The 27,244-nt window shown below is 38.3% G+C and overlaps 1 protein-coding gene across 1 annotated transcript; it reads left to right on the forward strand.

Annotated features, from left to right (window-relative positions):
* Nucleotides 1-5,949: 5,949 nt before the first annotated feature.
* On the forward strand, nucleotides 5,950-13,119 carry RGS4 (regulator of G protein signaling 4). The gene is made up of 5 exons (XM_082615992.1): nucleotides 5,950-6,099; nucleotides 9,261-9,365; nucleotides 9,675-9,736; nucleotides 10,274-10,440; nucleotides 10,858-13,119. Exons 1-5 carry the CDS (start codon nucleotides 6,056-6,058, stop codon nucleotides 11,095-11,097), a joined length of 618 nt encoding a protein of 205 aa, XP_082472118.1. The 5' UTR covers nucleotides 5,950-6,055; the 3' UTR covers nucleotides 11,098-13,119.
* Nucleotides 13,120-27,244: the final 14,125 nt, after the last annotated feature.

Here is a 27,244-nt window from a genome sequence, read left to right on the forward strand (position 1 = left end):
GATAGGCAGGGAATTGTGAGGGCATTCCAAGTTGATGGCATAATGTCAGCCTTGGCACAGAGTGGGGAAAATACACAGGTATATGGGGGAATACTCAGTAGTCTGGGAGGACTGCAGGGTAGATTATGACAAAGAATAAAGTAGAAGTCAAAGAATGAATATACTGGGGTGTCATGATAAGGAGTTTAAATTTTCATTTGAGGGCAAATGGGAGTCCAACGTTGATTTTTAAAGAGATAAATAATGATCATGATGCTAATCAATATAAAATTGTGTAATATATTCCATATAATAAAAGTTATAAGTTTTGGGTTTCCCAAGTGTTCCTGATAACTTTGGCATACACTGTGTCATATAATCTTAACAACATTCATTCAACAAATACTATTGAGCACCTGCCATTAGATAATTTACTATTATCCCATTTTTCACATTAAGAAGCTGGAAGTCACAAAGATTATCCCAACTTTCAGGCCCACTCCAGTATATGGAGTAGCTAGAATTAAAATCTAAGTCTGCCTGACTATAAAGTTCAAGCACCTGCCATGACATCATGTCATCTCTTTCTACTGGCATGAGGTAAGTGAACTCTTATGAAACTACTGTTTCTATCTTGGGCTAAGTTCTGTTAAGAAAGATTTAATCTTTGAGACAGAGATATTTTTGTTCTTCGCTTACTTCTGGGGAAACAAAGATTTTCCCCTCCAGTTAATTAAATGTCAAGTGTCAGGGTGAGAGGTGCTGATTTACCGCATGTGCTCACAAAGCTGGATGTAGAGAGCAGGACACATTTCCCAAACATAAGACAAACTGGGAAAGTCCCTGTTCATCTTCCTGGCATACAGCATCCTACAGCTGGGTATGTTTGCTTTTTAGCTTGAAAAATCAATAACTGTGAACTCTCAATGATATCCAGGCCATTGTAGTATACAATACAGGGGAAGGAGGCTTCTAACAGCTGAGAGGAAATTGTAGATGGTGTGAATGCCACCTAAGGCTGAGCCCAGGCCCACATCCGCCCTAGTGGAGAGAGGTGCCCCTTTCTAAAACCTGGTGGAAGCAAATAATCGGAAGCCTGCCACAACAGCTTATTTCCTTGTATTAGATTCCCTCAGAACTTGAGCAATGCTTTCCTTTGTTCTCCCTGAGCTAAAGGTGAGGAAATTAGAAACTTACCTGGAAATTAGAAACTTACCAGCTTATATTCTACTGTGGCTTACTCTCCCCCAGTAGGAAACAGCACTTCTTTATCCTTTTTGTCAACAGTACCTTCCAGATGTTCAGCATTTTACAGTTTAAGGAACACTTTTATATGTATTAACTCATGTGATTCTTGCAACTATCTTGTGCAGTATTATTTTTTATGGTTATCATCTTTCACTTGGACTATTGCAATAGTCTTCAAACTTTTTGCCAGTTTCTCTCATGTCCAATCTATTTCCCTGCAGTGCTGCCCAAGTGCTACTTCTAGAACATTAATATTATCTGCTTATATACATTGGCTAGCCCCCCAACCACTACACGGTAAAATCTGGTCTTCAAGGTGACCAGAAACACCCTCTGGTCTCAGAGTACTCATCTATCTTCATTGCACTCTCCCTCTCCCCCAAAGCTATAATCACACTAGACATCTCTATGGTCTCCAAAAAATATGCTTTCTTTCAGCCTTTATGGTCATGGCAACATAGAGGTCAATGGTATAGGGGTTAATAATAGAACCGTCAATGTTATAGGGGTTAATAATAGAGCTGAACACCTCTCACCACCACTTAGATATGTAACCTCAGGTAAGTTACTTAAACTCTCTATGTCTCATCTGTAAGATGGGGTTCATTGCAGGACCTTATTTCAGGATGAATTATGAGAAATAACTGAGTTATTAACATAAAGTGCTTAAAATGCTGCGCTGCACTATTAGTGCCCAGTAGAATAAGCTGTCATTATTTGCCCTCTATTGTAATGCTCTTCTCTTATTTATACACCTGCTAAGTCTCTATTCATCCTTTAACAGACTCTTTTGTGAAAACCACTCCAAATTTCAGAGCTTGCGTTTATTCTGCACCTTCTGTTCTTTCCTCAAATTTTATGTAAACAAGTTTATAATAATGGCACTCAACATAGCGTTTTCCAGTTATTTAAAGATCCTTCCCATGAGAGTGTGAGTTCCTAAAAGGTACAGACCATTTCTGATTTATGTTCAGGTCACTAAGACCTAGCAGAATGTCTAGCACAAAGATTCTAGAAAATATTTGTGAAGTAAATATCCATTCTGCAATGTAGAAACTCATGAGCTAGGATCCAAACTGCTAATTCTGCTAACTGGTCAACCTGCTTCCATGCTCCTGCTCAATCCATACTTCCAGATAGCCAGAATGATCATATCATGCCCATCACCTTCTTCAATCCCTTCAGTAGATTTCCATGGCATGTTGATAAGGTCCAGCCTCCAGACCATGACCTACAACTGTGCAAGACCTGGCCTCTACATTCCCATCTCTACTTCATGCTATTCTCTCCTTGTTCTCAATTCTCTATCCATGCTGGCCCCTTTTGCCCTTTCCCAATTATATAAAGAACATTTCATTTGCTCTTACCTGTATTTGGTATATATTTTCTAGGCTTCTCTCATCTCTCATTCTTTCTGATCCATCAAATCTCATTTCAGATATCATCTGTTCAAGAAGGCCTTTCCTGGCCACCTTGGCTAAATGAGCCCTTTGCTATCCAGTTTCTTTCATATCACTTGCCTATTTTTTCATGACATGGGTGAATCTAGAATTACTTATTTATTTCCCGACTCTTTCTACTGGGATGAAAACTCCATTAGGGTGTGGACCCTGTTTTCTTATTCACCATAGTAACAGCAATTCTTCAAACAGTACCTGTCACAGAGTAGGAGCTCAAAAGATATGTCTTAAATAAATGAGTAAATAAAAATTAAATCATTTTAGAATAAAGCTCTTCCACATCACCAGAATCATCCAGAAATGACAGTCATAGAATAATAGAATTTAATGCTTTGTGTATGTCGGAGAAAGAGGGAGGAAAATTGTCAAGGTATCATGATGTACCAGTCCTCGCCTCCCAAATGAAAAATAAGTTAATTTATGAAAAGCTTTTCCAAACACTCTTTAAAATATTAAAACTCCTAAGAAAGCGAGAAATCATAAAGAAGTGAATAAATACAAAATGCTCTCACGGATTAATGGACTAGTCATAAAGTTAAAAAGACCTAGTTTTAATGGAAAACCAGAGCCGTGAGGTTTGCAGCAACTCCTGCAGTTATGGAGCAAGAGAAAATTGGGCAGGGTGAGTTTTCCTTGAATGAAGTGTATAAAATTAATATTACATTTTGTTATCTACTGTGTATAATGTAAACAAAAAAATATTTGCGTAGCACTTTACAATTTAGAAATACCTCTGTTTACATAGTTTATCTCATTAGATAAGACAATTGAGTGATAGGTTAGCAGTAGAAAAGCCACATAATCTAGCGTCAAGAAACCAGCTCTATTAGTAAGAAGGCAAGTCACTTTCCCTCTCTGTTTCCTTTTTGATAAAATTAAGGTGTTAGTCTAGATTGTCTTAAATCCCATTCAGCTCATCTGTTGAAGCTATTTATATTTAACTCATGACAAACCAGGCTTCTCTTTGATCTAGGTCCAAGATATCAAGTTCCCATCAGGTCTTCATTCATGTTCCCAAAATCAGATTATTTAAGTGATCACTATCTTGGATGCCCAGGTAAGCAAAGAAGGCCCTGGTCCATCTTTGGGTGACCATCTCTCCCTTTTAATTAGTCCCTCCTCTTTGATGCCATTTCTGACTAGTTTATCTCCCTGGGTCTACCTTCCTTGGCCTCTTGCATTTTGCATTAGGTGGTAGTCCCTTCCACAACACCACTGAGGATGGCTGCCAACTTCCCAAAGAAATTCATTTGTTCTATGTTATAGCTCAAAGAAAAGTTGCCTAGTAGCTAATCTAATACATTTTTTTCTGTCTTCATGGGAGAAGACCAGAGATTTTTTCCTGTAATTTAAATGCATCTTCTGGAGATTGTGGTCTCGCTACGCTTTTAGATTTCTCGGCCATCTCCTTGTTCTGCTAGCCATAGACAGGGGCTAGCAGTGAGGGATGTTCAGGGTCATGTATATGGTAGGGGCCTTGCTCTTTACCACCTTCCCTTCTATATTCTTGGGTGCCTTTGCATCTCACTAGAACCCATCTATTTTTCATCTTCTTTGCCTAAACCCTTAAGAGTCCTCAGCTTCTTATAATAGAAGTACACTTCCCTGTATCTTTTTTTTTTTTTTTTGCGGTACGTGGGCCTCTCACTGTTGCGGCCCCTCCCGTTGTGGAGTACAGGCTCCGGACATCCAGGCTCAGTGGCCATGGCTCACAGGTCTAGCTGCTCCGCGGCATGCGGGATCTTCCCAGACCGGGGCACGAACCCACGTCCCCTGCATCAGCAGGCGGACTCTCCACCACTGCGCCACCAGGGAAGCCCCAGTTCCCTGTATCTTATGATCAAGAACCTTTCTGCTTTCAAAATGAAAGCTGTTCAGTTCTGACATAGAAATTACTTTTCTCCTTCCACTCATAGCCTTCCTAGATGGAGAAGATCCCTCTGTAACTTTGATGCGAGTATTTGAGCTATGACTACAAGATGTGAAACACCTGCATGATTCTTTGAAGTATTCAATCCATCATATTGTGTACCAAAGATACTAATTGCCCAGGTTGGTTCACAAGCACCTGCAGGGTTAGATATTCTTAGGTTCACTGTGACCCTGGTAACATGCAAAGCAAACTACATATTTTTCTTCTCTCCCTGTCTCGCTGTTTCTCAATATTTTGAAATACTACTTTGGATACCTAGAATTGCAAAGACATAGTAAGATATAAATCCACTTATAAATAAGAACAGGTGTCTATATTTGTTCATTTGTTCTCTCCTCTTGTCTTTCGGCTGCTTTTTTTTTCTTTTTTTTTTTTTTTTTGCGGTACGCGGGCCTCTCACTGTTGTGGCCTCTCCTGTTGCAGAGCACGGGCTCTGGACGCGCAGGCTCAGCGGCCATGGCTCACGGGCCCAGCTGCTCCGCGGCATGTGGGATCTTCCCGGATGGGGGCACGAACCCGTGTCCCCTGCTTCGGCAGGTGGACTCTCAACCACTGTGCCACCAGGGAAGCCCCCGGCTGCTGTTTTGAAGCATTTTGCTGGAGGCAGGCATGTACCAAAGAGATTCTCAATGCTTGTATGAGTCCTGTTCTTAGTAAGAGTTCTAGAAAAGTATTCCACAGTTAGGCTGATTACAGATGTAGTTAATCTATTTTGCCTCAGCTAGTTTTCTGTGCTGCCAGGTGTATAACTGTCTGTGTTCCAGCTATTCCTCCCGCACATCCCTGTGTGAACGTGGCAACAGAGAAAGCAACTTCTGCAAATCCCTGCCTGGAAACGATGGATTCTGCCCACTCCCTTTTGGAAACAGTGAGGATCAGATTTTAGACCATGTATGAAATAATATTTCTAATCCAAAGGAGGAAGTGCGTTGAGAGTCAGCCCCAAAGTAAGCCCATGAACTCCTGCTAGCCCCTTTCCTTCCAGGAGGCAAGTTCCCTTGATATTGTTTTTACAGACAATGAATAAACCCCATGTTTTGTAGCATTGTAAACTTATTTCTTCCTTTTCTGGACATTCAAAACCTCAGACATCCGTAGAGAACTGAGCAAGTTTATATTTTCTGTATGTCTACTTTGCAGGAGGATTTTTCTGCCTGTTCACTTTGCATTGTTGCGTCAGCCCTTTCTTCCTTATCTCTTCCAGAGGCTGGAGAGGCAGAAGGAGGCTGAGAGGAGATGGTATTACAGAGCTGCCATCTGATTGGCTGGGCGGTCTTGGCTGGGCTATAAATGAGACCCCTACAGGCTTGGGAGGGAGAAGCTCAGAGGATTCTGACAGTATCCTTACCGGAGAAAAGGCAAAGTGCGCTCAGAACAGAAGCCACAGCTCTTCCTGCTGCATTTCTTTCCTAACGTGAATCCCACACTACACAAGATGTGCAAAGGACTTGCAGGTCTGCCGGCTTCTTGCTTGAGGAGGTAAGATTATTTTCAGCCACTAAACCAGATAGTGTTATACTTTCAGATAGACTTTTTAAGTTATTTGCATATCCTACTTACTAACCTGGTTCTTTGGAATTAGAAACAATGTGGTGAGGAGAGCATCAGCCTCGTAGCTTTCCTTCAAGACTAGCTAGAAATTGTGACTTGGGAAGTGTTCACTCCAAATTTTGGCATCCCATATGTTGCTTTCTATGACCTCGGTCTTGAGGACTGTTCTGATCCTCTGACCAAGCTAGTTCTAATTAAGAAGTGATATGAGGTTTTTGGACTATATACAGTGGTCTGTAATGTCTCTACCTGTGTTACTCTTATTTGAATATCACTGAGGTACGTAGAATCATGGGTCTGGGCTTTCTGATTGTATACTAGATCTCGTTTTGGGGAGGATACCTCAGAATGAAGTTTGGCTACATCACCAGAAAGGCACTATGCTGTCTGTGTGATGCTGCAGTATCTTTCACTCTGTGTCCTTATAAGCAAATGCTACAATAAAATAAGAGTTTCAAAACTAGATCTCCCTTATCTCTCTGCCCCTACCTCTAGTTCTTGAAATGCCATGTGTGATTGGTGGTTAAGAAGTATTGATCATAACAAATCAGCTAAGGGCTCTGTGGAAGATCTCATCTTAAAGACATTATTTTGTCAATGTACTGTCTCTTGATTAAAAAAAAACAAACTTTAAGATATGCAGCTACTCATATGTCTTTGCCTTTTTAAAAAATATATAAATAAATGCTTTCATAGAATGCTCATATATTAGCTGAAAAAATACAAAACTAGTGCATATTACATTACTTAATCTTATAAAGTAAAAAGTTAATTTGTACATGTACCACCCCCTCTCTTGTTCCTCTGAAAACCTTAAATTTGCAGGTGAAATCACCTTAAATTTCAATTCAGAATTATCTCAGAAAGCACAGTCTTTTGTGTAATCCTAAGGAGTTTACCTCCTGTCATTCAGGAGTATGAAAAAATAATCTGACTTTTTTTTCATTCTTTCATGGCTACTTTAAAATGAATCAGGAGGGTCTGGCAGAGAGTACTTATGAAAACAGTGGCCCTGACCTCCACCATTAATTTCCTGAACTGAATGGAGCAAATCAATCCAAGCTTCAGTTAACTCATCTATAAAATTAATCATACAAAATACAGGAGTGTCAGGAGAAGGTTATGCTCTGGTAAATATTTTAGGAGACAGGTGAGTAATTGCTCTAGAGCTTTGCCTTCCAGGAGCTTAGAGGCTAACCTGGGGAGGTAAACTCTATATCAACAGGGTCAACTGCTCTTCCCTTTCCTCACTGGTGAACTGTGAATCATCTTGTCCAGCACCTTCATTCTCACATTGGTGCCTGAGGCTCCAGAGGGAACGTGAAATGCTCAAGGTCATGTAGGTGGTGGGTGGCAAAGTGCAGATCAAATCCAGGTTTCTTACTTCAGAGGTCAGTGGAGTCATCTTGGTTTTCATTTCTATGGTTGTATTGTGTTATTAGGACAAGTGTAATGTACTTGCTAAGAGTACTTTCAAGTCTTCATGAAAAGATTCTGTGTTGGTCAATAACTGTCAGATCTCAGCTGGACCTGGCATATGGGAACATGAGATGATTTCTATTTTGACCCAATCACAATATACTTACATTATCACCTTAGAATCACTGCAGGCTTCATGATTAGATCTGGCTATCTTTAAGGAAGATTTTGTATCCCGTGACCACTTGGGGAAACAGAGGAAGGAGAACAGTCTTGTGAGGGAAAGAAGATACTGTTTTAGGGGCAGCACAAGAATATAATGGATTTTAAACTTTCTGGAGAAATGCACATAGATAAGACATTATTATATCAGTAGCCATCCTAAAATGTCCTTTTGTCCTTGTGGCTTCATTTTCCTCCCTCTAAACAGGAACAACTCGTCATTCATTTAGTCTTTCATTTCCTTCAAAACAACATTTCTCTTTTAAAACTATGTCTCAGCTTTTATAAGAAAAGAGATCCAAGCAGAAGAATAAATAACAAAAAGTGAGGAGGTTGAGCTCAAAGCTTATTAAAAGGTCCTCCTTTTGGAGTAAGTCATGTGCCCTGCTGTACCCTAGCTACCTATTAAACAGTGACCATAAGCTGGAAGCTCTGCTCCAATTAAACAGTCACGAGCTTCAGTGATGACTCTTGCTTGCTTCTCCTTATTATTGTTTTTAAGCCTCAAGTGTCCTTTATAGTGTAAATATCCTTATAGTGTAGATGTTAAAAAGGAAAGTAGTAGCAATAGCAGGAAAGCTTGCTTTCTTTAGAAGCAAACCCGCAGGAGCTCAGGTTTCAGCCTGAACATTTGGGTTTACCCCCTCATTTTCCACTCCTCTCTGCTGGAGCTGCACACCTCCATAATGTGACTTGCTCACCACATCCAGGCTGGAATTGAACAAACCTTGACTTCCTCAGGTTCTTCTCCATTGCTCTGCTAGCAGTGAGGCAGATGGAAGTAGCAACTACCCTCCAGAAGGTGGCGCACAACAAGCAAGTGCTATATTTCACCATTGACTGCTTGCTCTCCAATACCTAAAACTTACTCAGAGAATAGTCAAGTTTTGAATGTGTTTCTGCTGAAGATACCTAAGTGTTCCTTTGGTCAAAATGATAGGTTTGGGCTTCCTTGGTGGCGCAGTGGTTGAGGGTCCGCCTGCCAATGCAGGGGACGCAGGTTCGTGCCCTGGTCCGGGAAGATCCCACGTGCCGCGGAGCGGCTAGGCCCGTGAGCCATGGCCGCTGGGCCTGCGCGTCTGGAGCCTGTGCTCCGCAACAGGAGAGGCCACAACAGTGAGAGGCCCGGGTACCAAAAAAAAAAAAAAAAAAAAAAAGACAGGTTTACAGAAGAGGCTCCTCAGGTAGACTGAAGGGTCAGAATTCCAGTTACTGATGAAGGAGGCTGTGCTCCAGGTTTTGCAGTAAGTCATAGGCAGAAGCAGAAGTGGAATCTCGTTTTCCTGAGAGTTCATACCAGCTTCAACTCCTATATCCTAAATAAACTACCCCTGCCCCTTTACTAGTGATGAGCCTTTTGAACTGTACCATTAGGGTATCTTCTAAAGAGAGCTGAGTATCATTATTCTTTTTTTTTTCTTTCTTTTTTTTCCCCCTCTTCTGTGCAGTGCAAAAGATATGAAACATCGGCTTGGTTTCCTGCTGCAGAAGTCTGATTCCTGTGAACATAATTCTTCCCACAGCAAGAGGGACAAAGTGGTGATTTGTCAGAGGTAAGAGAAAAGGCCTTGGCAAAGAGGCACTTCGTATTAACTATCTGATGACAGAGATGTTCTGTAAGGAGAAAAGGAAGTTATGTCCCTAGGTAACCTAGATTTGGATCATGATGGCCTCCATTTCCATGGAGATCATGCTTGCATTTGAAATTTCCATACATCTAGTGGAAAGATGGCCTTATTCAATGACAGGTCTCAGCGTAATGATGGAAAATAAAATCTCTGGGTTTTATTCAGGATCTTAAATGTTTTGCCCCCATTTTGTATCCTAGCATTCAGGTTATTCTTTCTCTGTAATGTCTCTAGGGTGAGCCAAGAGGAAGTCAAAAAATGGGCTGAATCACTGGAAAACCTGATTAGTCATGAATGTAAGTATGACAGCTTCTCCCCCAGCCTCCACTCCCTGGGATGAAGATAAAGCACACTAGATAGAAAAGTTATCTCATATTATGCCTGATCTCATAGGGCTTACAGAAAACCTTGGATTTCTTCTGCATTTCAGACTCAAGAAAATCAGTCTGCTTAAAATTTTACCATATCCTAGAGCTTTGTGATATACTATAGAAAGCTCATACACAATCCATGTGGAAAACCATCTCTTTCATCACATAGAAAAAGGGTAGAGGAAAACCCCCAAATACTGAGGTTTCTTGCAGAATCAACCTCAGTTTCTCTTTCCCAAACTCACTTTGGCAATTGAGGGCAGCATAGGCATTTCAGAAACATAACACTTTCTTGAAAGAGACTTCAAACATCTGACCTCCAGTGACCTCCCAAAAGGAGGAAATAGGGCACTGTTTGAACTGATGCCTTGTTCCCTCAAGCACCCCAGCTTTATCTGCAATACAGTGCCCACCAGGGCAGTCACTGTGATGACAACTGTGGTTCTTTTTCTTCTGTCACAGGTGGACTGGCAGCTTTCAAAGCTTTCTTGAAGTCTGAATACAGTGAGGAGAACCTTGACTTCTGGATCAGCTGTGAAGAGTACAAGAAAATCAAATCACCCTCTAAACTAAGTCCCAAGGCCAAAAAGATCTATAATGAATTCATCTCAGTCCAGGCAACCAAAGAGGTAGGTCTGCATGGCAAAGAACTGTCTGCATCCTAGTGAAATTTTCTAGACATTCAATGGCATAGATCCTTAGACGATGTGAGTTAAAGGTACAACAGTGAAGCAGGTTATTACAATCTTGACAACCCCACATAAATAAGTTAAGTAAAAAGCTCTTTCATCCAGATGACTCAGATGATCTCCCATCATGAATTTTTTTGGAGGAATATCCCAAGTTTGTGAGAAATCATTGAAGTTATTGCCCTACCCACCCTGAAGCAGTTGAACATTTTATGTTCTCTCACATGTGCCAGGGTGGAGCCGAATGTCCTTTTTTTCACTTCTGGTGTATAGAGAGTGCACACTTAGTACAAAGCATGCAGCCTCCCATCCTTATGGGGTAAAATGTCTAATGAAGCCTTGGACTCTGCCCCTTAGGTAAACCTGGACTCTTGCACCAGGGACGAGACAAGTCGTAACATGCTGGAGCCTACGATAACCTGCTTTGATGAGGCTCAGAAGAAGATTTTCAACCTGATGGAAAAGGATTCATACCGCCGCTTCCTCAAGTCCCGATTCTATCTTGATTTGGCCAACCTTTCCAGCTGTGGGTCAGAGAAACAGAAAGGAGCCAAGAGTTCTACAGACTGTCCTTCCCTGGTGCCCCAGTGTGCCTAATTCTTGCTCAGTGGTGGAGGCTGAAATGCCAAGACTCTATGCCTGGAAAACCTGAGGCCAAATATTGATCTGTATTAAGCATCAGTGCTTTCTTCACATTGTAGCCTAGTGTTCATGTTGCTGGCTATGTGTGGGTGTCTCCCATACAAAAACTATATTTTGTTTTGGTGTTTTTGTGTTCATCAGGGCAGGACCTCATTCCAGTCCAATTTTCCCAAATTTCTTTTAGGGTGCCATGTGAGCAAGTATCCAAATAATGGCCTTGTGGGTCTGGATTTTCTCTCCTACCAACAGTGTGACCTCAGGTTGGTTGGTTGGTGGTTGGGACACTTCATGTGACATCCACAGGCACATGTGTTCTGTTAACCAGCACTTTCTCCAAACTCGAGATGTTTAGATGAGGTTGATCTATTTTATGTGCATGTGTGTGTGTATGTCTGTGTATGTGTGTATATATACATGTATATATGTACATACACACATTCTGTATATATGTATGCATATATACATACATATATATATTTGCAAGAATGGCAGGAAAGAACCTAGGTGCTCATAACTAGAGTGTGTGTACATACATACATACGTGTTCTGATCCCCGGTCTTTCACTCTGCAACTGAACAGGGCAAACTAAACCAGCTGCCCTGCAGGCTAAGAAATGAATGCTAACCTGTGGAAAGTTGATTCTGTAAAACTCCATGAGTTTTTCTGGAGAAACATCCCAGGGATTTCATGCTTAGTTTAACCACCAACAGCCTCCAAGTTGGACAGTATTCTAAGGAGCAAACATAAAGAATCTTATGCCTGCCTGACACAGGACTGTCTTTAGCTGGTTATCACTAATAGCGCTTTTGATTCCCCAAGCTGCTGGCCTCCCCTTCCTTGCTTGGGTGCTTGGTGCATAATAGTGGCAGCCAGATTGGTATGGAGTTGGAGATGAGGTGCTTGAACAGAATGAAGAAACTTAGGTAGGGCCTCGCCAGCTCTACCTACTATAAGATGCTGGCTGAGTAAGGACACAGGATTTAAAGGTTAATATTCTTATCCCCTACTCTTTTTTCCTTACTTGATTAAGGTGCTCTTCTCATTTTGTTTTTCCCTGAGAACTTTAGCCATCAGATGAAGCTCCTTAGTTCACTGTGGTTGTTTGTTTCCCCATAATGGCTCTAAGCTATATGCCTATTCCTTATAAACCAGCATCAGGGGAGAGATTCTATTTTATAAGGGGGGAACATGTTTTCACAAACTGAAAAGCCCTCATAAGTTTTTCTTTTGAAGGTAGAATCTGGTTCATTCCATCCCAAACATCAGGACTAACAGAGGCTGAAGGCATTTCTTTCCAGGCTCTGAGATGAAATGAGAGAGAAAAGAAAAAAAAAAAAAAAAAAAAGGAAAAAGGATACCAATTTTTAGAACTACTGTTTAGAACTTTTCTCAAGACACATGAAATACTTGAAAATGTCTCCTTTATGTTATTTATGATGTTTTGTACAATGTTTTTATTACTGTATCATTTTATAAATGGAGGTGCAGGATATCACCTGAATTATTAATGAATGGCCAGGAAGTCATTTTCTTCTCATTCTTTTAAAACTACTGCCTTTGAAGTGCACACACATGCATACCTGAACACTGAAAGGATTTTTCCAGTATAAATTACATGCATGGGCACCTTTGTGGCTTTTAAACCAATAGACTAGGCTGCAAAATGAAGACACCAGAGTGTGTGTATACAAATCTCATTGTATTAAATGTATAGGTTTCCTCAGCTGTACACTTTTTGTCTCTCTGGAAGTCTTGCTTTCAATGTCCCCAGAGTTCCCCATCAGCGCCCCTTTCTGTTATATGCAGTTTCACACTTTGTCTCTAGTTAACTCCAGGATCCAAATGTGGTAACTCTATTGGTCTTGCCCTGTTAGAACTGTCATGACTTGCAGATTGTATCTGTACTCACAGACTGCTGTCTCACCAATAGGTCTGGAAAGTCATTCTGAATGAGAAGTAAATTATTTTATGTAATACTTTTCTCAGGTGTGTTTTTCCATTGTATTTCCCCCTTATTTCGTCACTATTTGGCATGCTGAGCTTACCTGCTTGTGGTCCATGGACAGAATACTCCTTCCATATGCATGCCTATTTTTATCATCATGTGCTTTAAAGGTCTCAGAGCAGATGCTTCCAGTGAAACACAAGCATCTTAATAATAAGTGTCAATAAATGCTTCATAAAAAACTATCTGCTTGTAAACACATTAATCATCCACAGAGACATGTTATGAGAAATAGCAGGGTGTGGAGTGATTATAGAAAATGACTCAGACCCAATTTTTATCTCTCCCATGCCAGCTCTGGGAAAGAAAGCAGAAAAAGAATATTGTATATTCTTTGGTTCCTGCCACTGCTCTGCCTGCCTTTAGTCACAGAACCAAGGCAGTCTTCGGAGACTTTGCTGAACAGATTTGGTGGGTTACTTGCAGGTCCTTAGTAAGTTTTCAAGGGATAGGGTTCATCTTCCAGAGCAGCGCTTCTTCTACTTCCAATTACCTGCCTGACTGAGAGAAGATGGGAACAGTAGGAGACTGAGGAGGAGGAAGGGAGGTACAGATGGCTGAGAGACAGATCCCTGCCAAAGTCTCTCAGAATCCTTTTTCCTTTTACAAATTCTTTTCCCTAGAAAAGATGTCATAGAACATTCACATTCACAGTCATGGGTACTATGTCTATTATGTCATGAGACACCCACTTCTGTCATGTTTACAAGGTGTTAGGAACAGAGTGTCTTAAACTATTTTGAGGAACAGATCCTCTTAAGAATCTGATGAAAACTGTGGACCATTTCCTGAGAAAAATACACAAAGAAATCCAAATTCTTCATAAATATTTAAAAGAAACTCTTACAACTCCACCTCAAAATGCATAAAACTATCATGTCTCTCACACACTATAGGTGTGTCAGGCTCTCACAGAGAATGTGCTGTTGCAGCTCATACAACTCAACATCAAAAAATAACAAACAACCCAGTTAAATAATGGGCAGAGGATCTGAACAGACATTTTTCCAAAGAAGACATACAGATGGCCAACAGACCCATGAAAAGATGTTCAACATCACTCATGATCATGGAGATGCAAATCAAAACCATGAGATATCACTTCTCACCTGTCAAAATGGCTATTATCAAAAAGATAACAAGTGTTAGTGAGGATGTGGAGAAAAGGAAACCCTCGTGCACTGTTGGTGGGGATGCAAATTGGTGCATCCAAAGTGGAAAACAGTATGGAGGTTCCTCAAAGAATTAAAAATAGAACTATCATACAATCCAGCAATTCCACTTACGGGTATTTTTCTAAAGAAAAAAACCCCATTAATTCAAATATATATATGAACCCCTATGATCATTGTAGCATTATTAACACTAGCCAAATATGGAAGCAACCTAAGTGCCCATTAATAAATGGATGGATAAAGAAGATGTGGTATATACATATAAAATGGAATGTTACTCAGCCATAAAAAAGAATGAAATCTTGGCATTTACAACAACATGGATGGACCTAGAGGGTACTACGTTAAGTGAAATACATCAGACAGAAAAATACAATTTCACTTAATCTAAAAAACAAGACAAATGAACAAACATAACAAAACAGAAACAGAGCCATAGTTGCAGAGAACAAACAGGTGGTTGTCAGAGGAGAGGGTTGTGGGGAAATGAGTGAAATAGGTGAGGGAAATTAAGAGGTACCAACTTCCAGTTACAAAATGAATGAGTAATGAGTCAGTCATGGGGATGAAATGTACAGTGTGGGGAATATAGTCTAGAATAATGTAACATTTTTGTATGGTGACAAAGGTGGTCAAAAGGTACAAACTTTCCTTTATAAGATAAATAAGTACCAGAGACATAATGTACGACATGATTAATATAAGGAACACTGCTGTATGTTACATATGAAAGTTGGTGAGAGTAAATCCTGAGTTCTCATCACAAGAAAAAAATTTTTTTAAATTTTGTATCTATATAAGATGATGGATATTCACTAAACTTATTGTGGTAATCATTTCATGATGTATGTAAATTAATCCTTATGCTGTACACCTTAAACTTAAAACAGTGCTGTATGTCATTTATATCTCAATAAAACTGGAAGAATAATATACATGATCATATATGTATATGTATGTAAGTATTGGTAATTTCAGTTGTTCACTTAAAAAATGTCATGAACATTTTCCCAAGGGTATACCTATCTACCAATTATTTTTAATATAGCTTCATTACATTCCATATTTTGAATATACCATATTTGATTCAAGAAGTTTTTACTGACTTGTAATTGATAAAAATACATTTTTAACAATTAACTTATATTAACAATATATGTTATCAATAGTAGACATCCTTGTACTCTATCCTTATGTATTGGTATTTTCTGGGATGGATTCCCAGAAGAAGGATAGGATCACTGAGATAAAGAGTAAGTACATTTTAGGTGCTAAAAATTCACATTCTTATGAACAGTATAAAAGACTGTCAATTACCCCATATCCTTACTAGCTTTAGATAAGTCTTTTCAGGTTTACCAATCTGATGGGGTAAAGATGACATCTTAATGTTTTCACTTGTGCTATCCTGACCAGTCATGAAGTTGAGCATATTTATAAATTTTCACTGGCCATATCTCCATTTTACCTACTGTTCATATCCTTTCCAAATTGTCTGTTTTTTCTTTTTATTAATATGCTAAAGCACTTTACATGAAAATTATATTAGTTTTCTGTCTACCATATTTTTGAAATTTTTTTTTGCTTCTGTTTACTATGTGTTTTGCACATGAGAATGTTTTATTTTCTTTAAAACAATCTGTCAATCTTTGTTTTATGGATAAAGTTTCTTACCAAGATTACAAAGACCAATTCATCAGGGTATTTTACTAATATTCTTCTATGTTTTATCCTAATATTTTAAAATTAGATTGTTTTAGTTTTATGTATGTTCATATATTTGGAATTTTAAAAAAAATTTATTGAAGTATAGTTGATTTACAATGTTATGTTAGTTTCAGGTGTACAGCAAAGTGAATCAGTTATACATACACTATATCCACTCTTTTTTAGATTTATATTTCCCATATAGGCCATTAAAGAGGCCTTTAAACTATGTGATGACCAACTAAATTGTTCATCATCAAAGCCTGTTGTTGTAATATGTATTGCTTTGCTTCTCTGATGTCTAGATGTTATATAAAAATATGGCATGAGAAAAGAAAATACTGGGTTTTGTCCTTTCTGTAATATAGAAAAGAGGAAAATGTGAGTGAAATGACTCAGGAAGGGTTCACCTAGAAAAAGAGTCCAGTGTTTTAGAGTTTGTATGCAAAATGATAATAAGAGAGCTGGGGCCAGGGACTTCTTAGTCACATCAGTGGAGGTAAACAATGCCTGGAGAAAGAACTGGGTTTCCAAAAGAAACCTAAAATTTAATAGTAGCATCTTACATTATAGAACACTTATTAATTGCCAAGTCTATGCTGAGTGTTTCACATGATCTCATTTAACCCTTAGAACAAAACTCTGAAGTAGATGTGCTTAGTATCTTTCCATTGCGGAGGGGGAAAATGTGATATAGGAAAGTCCAGAAATTTACCCATGATCATATACCAAAGAAGTGGCAAACTTCACACTATTTGGAGATGACATGATACTATACATAGAGAATCCTAAAAATGCCACCAGAAAACTACTAGAGCTCATCAATGAATTTGGTAAAGTTGCAGGATACAAAATTAATGCACAGAAATCTCTTGTATTCCTATAAACTAATGATGCAAAATCTGAAAGAGAATTTAAGGAAACACTCCCATTTACCATTGCAACAAAAAGAATAAAACACCTAGGAATAAACATACCTAGGGAGACAAAACACCTTTATGCAGAAAAGTATAAGACACTGATGAAAGAAATTAAAGATGATACCAACAGATAGAGAGATATACCATGTTCTTGGATTGGAAGAATCAATATTGTGAAAATGACTAAACTACCAAAAGCAATCTACAGATTCAATGAAATCCCTATCAAATTATCAATGGCATTTTTCACAGAACTAGAACAAAAAATCTTAAAATTTGTATGGAGACACAAAAGACCCCTAATAGCCAAAGGAGTATTGAGGGAATAAGACGGAGCTGGAGGAATCAGACTCCCTGACTTCTGACTATATTACAAAGCTGCAGTAATCAAGACAATATGGTACTGGCACAAAAACAGAAATATAGATCAATGGAACAGGATAGAAAGCCCAGAGATAAACCCACACACCTATGGTCAATGACATGACGCACCTTAATCTATGACAAAAGAGGCAAGGATATACAATGGAGAAAGGACAGTTTCTTCAATAAGTGGTGATGGGAAAACTGGACAGCTACATGTAAAAGAATGAAATTAGAACACTCCTTAACACCATACACAAAAATAAACTCAAAATGGATTAGAGACCTAAATGTAAGACCAGACACTATAAAACTCTTAGAGGAAAACATAGGAAGAACACTCTTTGACATAAATCACAACAAGATCTCTTTTGATCCGCCTCTTAGAGTAATGGAAATAAAAACAAAAATAGACAAATGGGGCCTAATGAAACTTCAAAGCTTTTGCACAGCAAAGGAAACCATAAACAAGATGAAAAGACAAACCTCAGAATGGGAGAAAATATTTGCAAATGAATCAATGGACAAAGGGTTAATTTCCAAAATATATAAACAGCTCATGCAGCTCAATATTAAAAAAAAAACAACCCAATCCAAAAATGGGCAGAAGACCTAAACAGACATTTCTCTAAAGAAGACATGCAGATGGCCAAGAAGCATATGAAAAGTTGCTCAACATCACTAATTATTAGAGAAATGCAAATCAAAGCTAAAATGAGGTATCACCTCACACCAGTCAGAATGGGCATCATCAGAAAACCTACAAACAACAAATGCTGGAGAGGGTGTGGAGAAAAGGGAACCCTCTTGCACTGTTGGTGGGTATGTAAATTGATACAGCCACTATGGAGAACAGTATGGAGGTTCCTTAAAAAACTAAAAATAGAATTACCATATGACCCAGCAATGCCACTACTGGGTATATACCCAGAGAAAACCATAATTCAAAAAGACATGCACCCCAGTGTTCATTGCAGCACTATTTACAATAGCCAGGTCATGGAAGCAACCTAAATGCCCAGTGACAGATGAATGGATAAAGAAGATTTGATACATATATACAATGGAATATTACTCAGCCATATAAAGGAATGAAATTGGGTCATTTGTAGAGACATGGATGAATCTAGAGACTGTCATACAGAATGAAGTAAGTCAGAAAGACAAAAACAAATTTTATATTATTGCATATATGTGGAACCTAGAAAAATGGTACAGACAAACTGGTTTGCAGGACAGAAATTGAGACACAGAAGTAGAGAACAAACATATTGACACCAAGCAGGCAAAGCGGTGGGTGGGGTGGTGGTGGGATGAATTGGGAAATTGGGATTGACATATATACACTAATATGTATAAGATGGATAACTAATAAGAACTTGTTGTATATAAAAATAAATAGAATGAAATTCAAAAATTCCAAAAACAAAACAAAGAAGTGGTAGACTTCTGTCAAACCCAGGAATCTGTTTGAAGTCCACATGTTTAATTAGACTAGTCAAGAAGAAGAGAAAAGAGGGAAGGTAAGGAAGGAGGAATCAAAGCAAGCAAGGGAAGAATGACAGAAAGAAATACAAATGGAGAGAAGAGGTAAAAATATTAAGAGTGGAGAAAGGAAAGGAAGGAGAGAATGGAAAGATGGGAAAGAAATGTGAAAGAAATGAATATGAAAGATATAGTAGAAGAAAAGGAAATAAAGCTACACATTGTGAAGGACAAAATGCCAGACACTCACCGGTCCTCATATTTGGTTTTCTACCCTCACCCTACAGCATTGTGCTGCTACTGGGTTGTCTCATACCCTGCCTGAGTTGGGGCAGGCGGAATATCTATCTGGGACTAGTAAAAAGTGAGTTTGGGAAGCAAGCGATAAATACTAGCTGAGTTTTCTCATTAAGAATAATTTCTCCATTTCCTTTTATTTCTTTCTCTAAATTTGCCAGATCCTGAACCATTCTCCAGAGCAAGTCTTTGTTTGTTTTTTAAATACCTGAAGGAAGAAGAAAAGAGGATACAAGAACAGCTCAACTCTCCTTTGGTTTCAGCTCACCTCTGCTTTGGGGTGACACTGCACAGGAAATCCCAATCATTCAGCCCCTGTTGGAGTCACACACAGCCAGGACCCCAGATAGAAACAGGCATTTGACATGAGGTCCTGGTCACATTGCTCCTGCACCCCACCCCACCCCACAAAGATCTTGTTGTGAGGGAAGCCAGTGATGACCACAGAATCTAGGTTAAAGGGAACCAACCCTCACATGAGTCTGATCAAGGCAATAGCCTGTGCAAATCAGCAGAGTTAGACTGTGGGAATTAGTGAGCTGTGAACTCTTGAGAGTGACCTTCCAGGGTTGATTTTGGGGGAATTGCTTCTAAAGAAAGTAAAATAAGAGTCTTGTTGATTTATAAAAGTACTAGTTGTAAAATTCCCAGATTATTCCAAATCCATCTGGCCTTTCTGTAGCTGTCTTCTCCTAGGACAGTATAACCCTGAGATATCTTTTCAGTAGCAACAACAAATCCTGCTCATTTTTTTCTCTCACCATCATGCCTGTAAGCTCTGCCTTCCTCCTCCTCTTCTCATTTCTTCTCTGTAGGACATGTTATTTTTGATATCCTTTCCTTGTTGCTAATAATTACAAACCTCTGAGGTGTTAGGAAGGCCACCTGTGAGAGCAGTTTGCAAATTCCAGATCAATTTCTCTTCCAATTCCTCTATTGGAGATAACCTTACCTTACCTGGAGTCCCTTAAACTAGAAACTGCAGAATCATCCCTCTGCAATTCTTTCTCACTCACTCCAAACACCCAGTAGTTACCCAGTTCTGCAGAATTCCTCTGGGTGAGGTCTCTCAAAGCCCATTGCTCCATGTCTACTGGCATGGCCATAGCAGACCCTCGTCACTTGTGGCCTGGTTTATTACCTTGGCCTTACTCTTAGTCTCTCTACCTCTAGTCTGATACCCTCTACTTCACTCCAAATAACTGCCAGTCTGCTTTAAAATGCATATTTGCTCTCTCACCCTCCTGCTTAAAATTTGCAAAGCTCCCAACTCTAGGCTAGTACTCAAGATTCTTTATAGTTTTGAATTCTTTCTATCTTTCTGGTCTCATCCCTTACAACTCCTCCTTTGATCCAGCTATAACTATTCATAGTTCCTAATGTGGCATGTTGCTAACTGCCTCTGTTATCATTCAAGTCAGTCTTCCATCCCTGTCCTTTATCTAGCTAAACTCCAACTCTTTATTTTTAAACTCAGATCAAGACCTACCCACACTGAGAAGTCTTCTCTTAATTTCTGGAATGATTCAAATATTCCCTTCATATTCTTTCATGTTTTTATTATTACTAGCACATTGTCCTGTAATCATTGATTTATAAGTGTGTCTTCCAAACTGTACTGCCTATTCCTCGAGGTTGCCAACCATGTCTTGTTTGCTTTTATAACTCCTGCACCAGTAAGGAGCCTAATACATAGAAGGTGATTATTTGTTGACTGAGTGATTGACTTGTTTTACGTACTCCTGGATCCATCCAGCTCTTCCTATTTCTTGAGTGCTTACTGTGTACTAAGTACTTACATGACCTAATACTCTCAGAGAATACTGTACTCTTGCCATTTTCCTCGTGGAGAATGCAAGGATATTTCTCCCAGGCTTGTGCTGGGTGCTGGGGGTGAAATAACCAGAGTAAGGAAGAATTGGTTGGAGCCACTTTACAGAGAAAAGAAGATTTAAAAAAAGAAGTTACAAGAGTGCAAGCAGTGTGTTCCTATACTATTTTATACATACAATTAAAGCTTACATATACTTTATGTAATTTTATATATAATTAAAATCGGTGTGTTCCCTTATATGCACAACTTTCTTGTTTATATCCATGGCATGAAATAGCTAACATTTATTGTTTACTTTCTGCTAATACCTATGTATATTAATTTATTTAATGCATGTAACAACCTTATCATGAAGAAGCACTAAAATTTATCACCTTCCTTTTATAGATGATAAATGAAGTCAAGGAAAGGCAGGTACCTCCCCCAAGATCATGCAGCTCAGAAGAAGAGGAGCCAGGAGTTGGCCCCAGGGCCTGGGGTCCAGAACCCATGCTGTCTGCTACACTGTCTCTCACATAATCCTGGAGTTCTGTCTACCTGGTGATCACTCAAAAAAAAACTAGCTTAATTGACCACTCTGCCCTCAAAAATTGTTTCTTTGAAAGTTTCTTCTGCTAATCTTGTATCACACTCATTTCTTGGTATGCCCCTGTTTCTGCTTGTCTCACCTGTTTCTTGTAAAAAAAAAAATTAACAGCTTGCTTCTGACTGTGTCTTCTAACACTCTACCCGATGTTTACTTCAAATCCTTCTCCCATGACCTATACAAGATATTCCTGTCCTTGGAGTGATAGTCAAGACTGCTAAAACCAAACTAAATCTAGACCAGTGCTGTCCTGGCATGCCCAACATAACCAGCTCACTCAGCTGCCTCCCTAATTTCTACATCCCCATTGACATTTGGACTCAGTCTGTGGAATAATTATAGACTGAATAATTATAGACACTGCCCCTCACCCCTGCCGGTGGGGCAGCCTCCACACCTGCCTCTGATTCTATTCCCTGATTGATGCCTCTTCAGCACACTGATAATTGAGAAATAAGTTGAGCATTCTGTGACCTCAACACTAAAAATAAATGCTCAAAATAGGCTCTCAGCATTATTAATTTCTTAGGATGAAATCTTACAGAAAATTTGAGTCAGATGAATAACCTTAAGTGTAAACAGAAAGACCAATGCAAAGCAAAGGAAATAATTAAAGCAAATGGGGAAATAAAGGTAAATGTTTAAGTCCATATTTTAAAAGTAATAATAATTTTCACTTACTCAGGGCTCATGAATGGATAAAGAAGATGTGGTATACACACACAATGGAATATTACTCAGCCATAAAAAAGAATGAAATAATGTAATTTTAAGCAACATGGATGGACCTAGAGATTATCATATTAAGTGAAGTAGACAGAGAAAGACAAATATATGGTATCACTTATATGTAGAATCTTTAAAAATGATACAAATGAACTTATTTATAAAACAGAAACAGACTCACAGACATAGAAAACAAATGTATGGTTACCAAAGGTGATAGAAGGGGCAGGGGAGAGATAAATTAGGAGTTTGGGATTAACATATATACACTACTGTATATAAAATAAACAATAATGACCTACTGTATATCACAGGGAACTATACTCAATATCTTGTAATAACCTATAATGGAAAAGAATGTGGAAAAGCATATATTATGTATCTATCACCTATCTATCTATATTTTAATAAGTGGTGGTGTTACAACTGGCTACTTATTCTGCAATTCATATTACAGTCAAAATGAAAACACCAGGGTTTAACAATGTTCTCCAAAAACAAGTCAGTTTCAATACTTGGTGATATTTCTCTGAATTCACACTATCATTGGCTTTTAAGATTTCATTTTTTATGCCAACCTTCTGATGCATTTTGTAGGATTTATTTTCTATATTATTCAGCACTTGTTATTGTTCCTATGGAATATTTGTTTAGTATATCCGGTCCACCATAGAATACACCCATGGCTTTTTATGCAGGCTCGTGGTCTTAAGAATGTGTGATGCAACAACAGTTAAAGAAACTGACATAAAGCAGTGTTTTTGCAGCAAAGAGCACTCATGCAGGAGGAACTGTAGAGGTTTTTCTTTATTAAATGTTCATATAATTTATCTACTAGCACAAAGATTAAGATAAAGATGGCTGTAGAGTTTGAGTTCATCAACACCAGTTGAATATGCTCAGCATATCAATGAGTAAAGCTATAAATACATGTTAAGAATATATAAATGAGTCTTTGATATGAATAAAGATTAGTAAATGTTACTTATTATAGTGAAAGGGTTGAAAAACTACTCTAAAATTTAAATCCAGAAAGACCCAGATGTAGAAAGAGATAAAAAACTGGAAGAAAAATCATTGTTTTCTTGTTATCCTGTTCCCCCTTCTCAACCTGGTTACACCCTCTTTCATCTTCCTTTTTCAAATTCCTAAATTCCTATCTGCATTTTCTAAGCCAAGTGAGGTCTCATTCTTCAAGGAAGATATTAATGACCTCTATGTTCTCAGTGATTCACTTCTTTATGCACAACATGCACAGCTTCAATAAAAGTCAATTTTATGTTGCCTTGCCAGTCTTTGATGTTTTCCTAAATTCTTGTTCATTTTCTCTAAAACAAACAAACAAAACAAAACAAAACAAAAAAATGAGTAAGGCTTTTGAAAGCATATCCCACATGAAGATTTCTTCTGTATATCCCAGAGCTCTAGAACAGTGGTAGGCATATAGACTAGTGTTCAGAAATGCTTTGGTGATATTTATAGTGACATTTATTCACAAATAGATAATTTAAAAATATGACGTTAATTAAGGTGTATTTCATGCAAACACCAGAACACATCTGAGACATATTCCCTGCACTGCAAGACTCTTTAAACTCTTGGAGCTCAGTTATAGTCTTCTCTGGAAAACCTAACACAGGATCAGAGTAGGTGTTCAATACATGGTTGATTGCCAAACAAAGGGAAATTGAATGCAAAACAAAAACAAAAACAAAAACAAGAATAACCAAAGAGAGGGAGAGAGAAAGAAAAAGAGATATAAAGAAAAAGAAAGAGAGAGAGAAAAAGAAAGAAAGAAAGAAAGAAAAAAAAGAAAGAAGAAAAAGAAAGAAGAAAGAAAAAGGAAGAAAGAAAGAAAGAAAGCTCAGTTGATTTAATCCCTTATAGATTTGTGAAAATAGAATTTCAGAGAAAAAAGGCAAATTAGGGAATAAGAAAGCTAATATTAAAAAAGAGGAAAAATAAGGAGGGTATGTTCGAGTCAGAAACATTATGTTCTTCTTAATCATTTGGTACTCAAATGAACATTCTGATTGCCCTATTGGTTAAATAAACATTAAAGATGTTCATTAAGAGATGTTGTCAGATAGCCTGCTTACTGGAAAAGGTGAATTGGTCATCTGAATTTCACTTTCTCAGATCACTGGAAAAAAAGTTGTTCCAATAGTTCCAATCAAACAGATGCTCCTTTGTGTACACGATTCTCTCTTGCATTTAGTTAGTCTTTACCTGAATTAACTTATTCCAGGAACTGGACTATTCCAAATAATTTTAAGGCACATTGGGCAGTTACATTGATTATTTTAGGTGACAGATTGTCCTTTAATCAGTTCTTTTTCTCACTGAGGTCTGCTGACTTCAAAGTGGGGAAAAACCCACTCAGGAACATTGTCTTTATCAGCAAAAAAACTTGCGGAATTCATTCTGATGGTTTTTCACCATCCATCAGCAGATGGCAATGATGAAGCCAGTGTTGCTACCTTAAAGACCTAAGTATGTCTATTACTCAAGATGGTTCTCTTTAAGACCTTGAGACATTAAAATGAAGTTTTCCTCCCTATCCATCAGTGTTCAAAATGAAATGAGAGCCAGAGAAACAAAATTGAGAGAAGTGGAGCTTATTACCTTTACAAGCTGAAATTGTAACTATAATAAATCCATTTTATTGTTTATAGTTCATCAGTTTTAATTTGGAATGGAATGGGGCAAGTGATGGAATAAAGATAAGCAGAACTTGTTTAATCTCCAATGAGTCATGTGTATGAAAATCTTTGCTACCTGGATCATGTAGTCATGGACAAATTATCATCCATTCTTGTTAGAAACATTTCTTCACTTCTTTAAATAGGCACAGAATGTTCTTTGAAATTCATACCCACAAATTAAAGTGAAGACAATGTTATAGAGGCCAAAGGTGGATATTTATATCCTTGTCCTAAGACTATAAAGAACCCCTTACCTGCAGCCTGAGAAAACAGGAAGAAAAGATAATAGATAACACAATCCATACTTTCCAGATACTAGTCACAATTTATTAAGAAAAAGATTAGAGGGGTTTCCCTGGTGGCGCAGTGGTTAAGAATCTGCTTGCCAATGCAGGGGACACGAGTTCGAGCCCTGGTCCGAGAAGATCCCACATGCCACAGAGCACCTAAGCCCATGTGCTACAAATACTGAACCTGTGCTCTAGAACCTGTGAGCCACAACTACTGAGCCCGTATGCCACAACTACTGAAGCCCACGTGCCTAAAGCCCATGCTCCGCAACAAGAGAAGCCATCACAGTGAGTAGCCTGCACCCCGCAATGAAGAGTAACCCCCACTTGCTGCAACTAGAGAAAGAGCGCATGCAGCAACAAACACCCAATGCAAGCATAAATAAATAAATTACAAAAAAAAAGATTAGAGATGGGCAGGGAAAATAGTTTTAAGGAATTTTTCAAAAATAGTCATCTATACTGGAATCAAAGAAGGCAAGCTGGAACTCAGTGGGATTCCCTGAGAACTAAAATATTTATTGGGCATGAAACCCTTGAAAAGTATTGGGTTATATACTTACGTAAGGTGCTATTGATAAGCCTATAAGGAATGGATACAGTACTGGATGACCTCAAGTAAAGATGCTATGGAGTCTAAGTATAAAATCCCGTGTTATTTCTGGACTAGACACTAAAAACATTCAAAGCACAATGAATTTATGTAGTCCTAGGTCATCTTTCACTATGATTAAAAAATTGTCCCCCCCCCAAAAAAAATCAGGCAACTCCTGATTTGATGCAACTCTGATGCAAGTTGGAACATGATGCTATGTCTTAATATTCAGATCCTTGGTAATGGAAACTTGCTAATGGAAAATATTGACAATAAGAGAATAAGAATTTATCAAGGCCATTCAGTTGTGAGAAGACTGTTAATGATCAATTATCCTTCCTCTATTCCATGTGTTCCTAATGGGGCTATCAGTCATAATAACATGGCCCCTTCTCCCCTCCATGCAATTGGACACATGAAATAAACAGGGCTAATCAGGCTCTGTTACTTGAAATTTGAACATGAAAATGTCCATGAATTCCTGCTGCTAGGATCTGTCAATCTTCCCTGGTCCTGAACTTTTCAAAGCTTGATTATTCAGCTTTTCTTTCAATTCTGTAAACCATATAACACTTTTGATACATTCTCTTTGAGTCTCCTTAAGTTTGTCAAAGGTGTTTTCTAATCTTTAAAACCAAAGGCCACTACTGGTGATAATATTGTCACTGGCAGAAATGTGTTCTGGCAGGTGGAAATCTTATATAAAACTTTCAGACTCTCTTTGTTTACATTTTTGTATGTGTACTTCAAGCAAACTCTGATTACCAATTTAGTTTCCTCGTTTCTTGAACCAGGGAGGCAGTTCTCCAGAATGTTTAGAATGCTCATTTATTTCTACATCAGTTAACTTTTTCTGCATAACAAACCACTTCAATATTTGAAACTCAATGACTTAAAACAACAATTACAGGCATACCTTGTTCTATTGTTCTTTACTGCGTTTCACTGATATTGAATTTTTTTACAAACTGGAGGTTTGTAGCAACCCTGCGTCAAGCAAATCTATCAGAGCCATTTTTCCAACAACTTTTGCTCACTTCATGTCACATTTTAGTAGTTCTCACAATATTTCAAACTTTTTAATTATTAATATATTTGTTATGGTGATTTGCGATCAGTGATCTTTAATGATACTACTACTACTCTCTGAAGGCTGAGATGATGGTTAGCCTTTTTAGCAATGAAAATAATTTAAATTAAGGTGTTTACATCTTTTAGACATAATGCTGTTGCACACTTTGTAGACTATAGGGTAGTGTAAACATAACTTTTATAATGCACTAGGAAACCAAAAATTTGTGTGACTCTTTTATCATAATATTTGCTTTACTGCAGTGGTCTGGAAACAAACCCACAATACCTCCGTGGTCTGCCTGTACTTATTCTAACTTGGGTGCCTGTGGAAATGCTGAG

Source organism: Mesoplodon mirus, assembly GCF_964341445.2.
Source record: "Mesoplodon mirus genome assembly, chromosome: 3".
In the NCBI taxonomy this organism is placed as follows: domain Eukaryota; kingdom Metazoa; phylum Chordata; class Mammalia; order Artiodactyla; family Ziphiidae; genus Mesoplodon; species Mesoplodon mirus.

Coding starts and splice junctions, on each gene's coding strand:
- RGS4 (XM_082615992.1), top strand. CDS start 6,056: ATGTGCAAAGGACTTGCAGGTCTGCCGGCTTCTTGCTTGAGGAG. Junction 6,100..9,260: donor CCGGCTTCTTGCTTGAGGAG/GTAAGATTATTT, acceptor TCTTCTGTGCAG/TGCAAAAGATATGAAACATC. Junction 9,737..10,273: donor AAACCTGATTAGTCATGAAT/GTAAGTATGACA, acceptor CTTCTGTCACAG/GTGGACTGGCAGCTTTCAAA.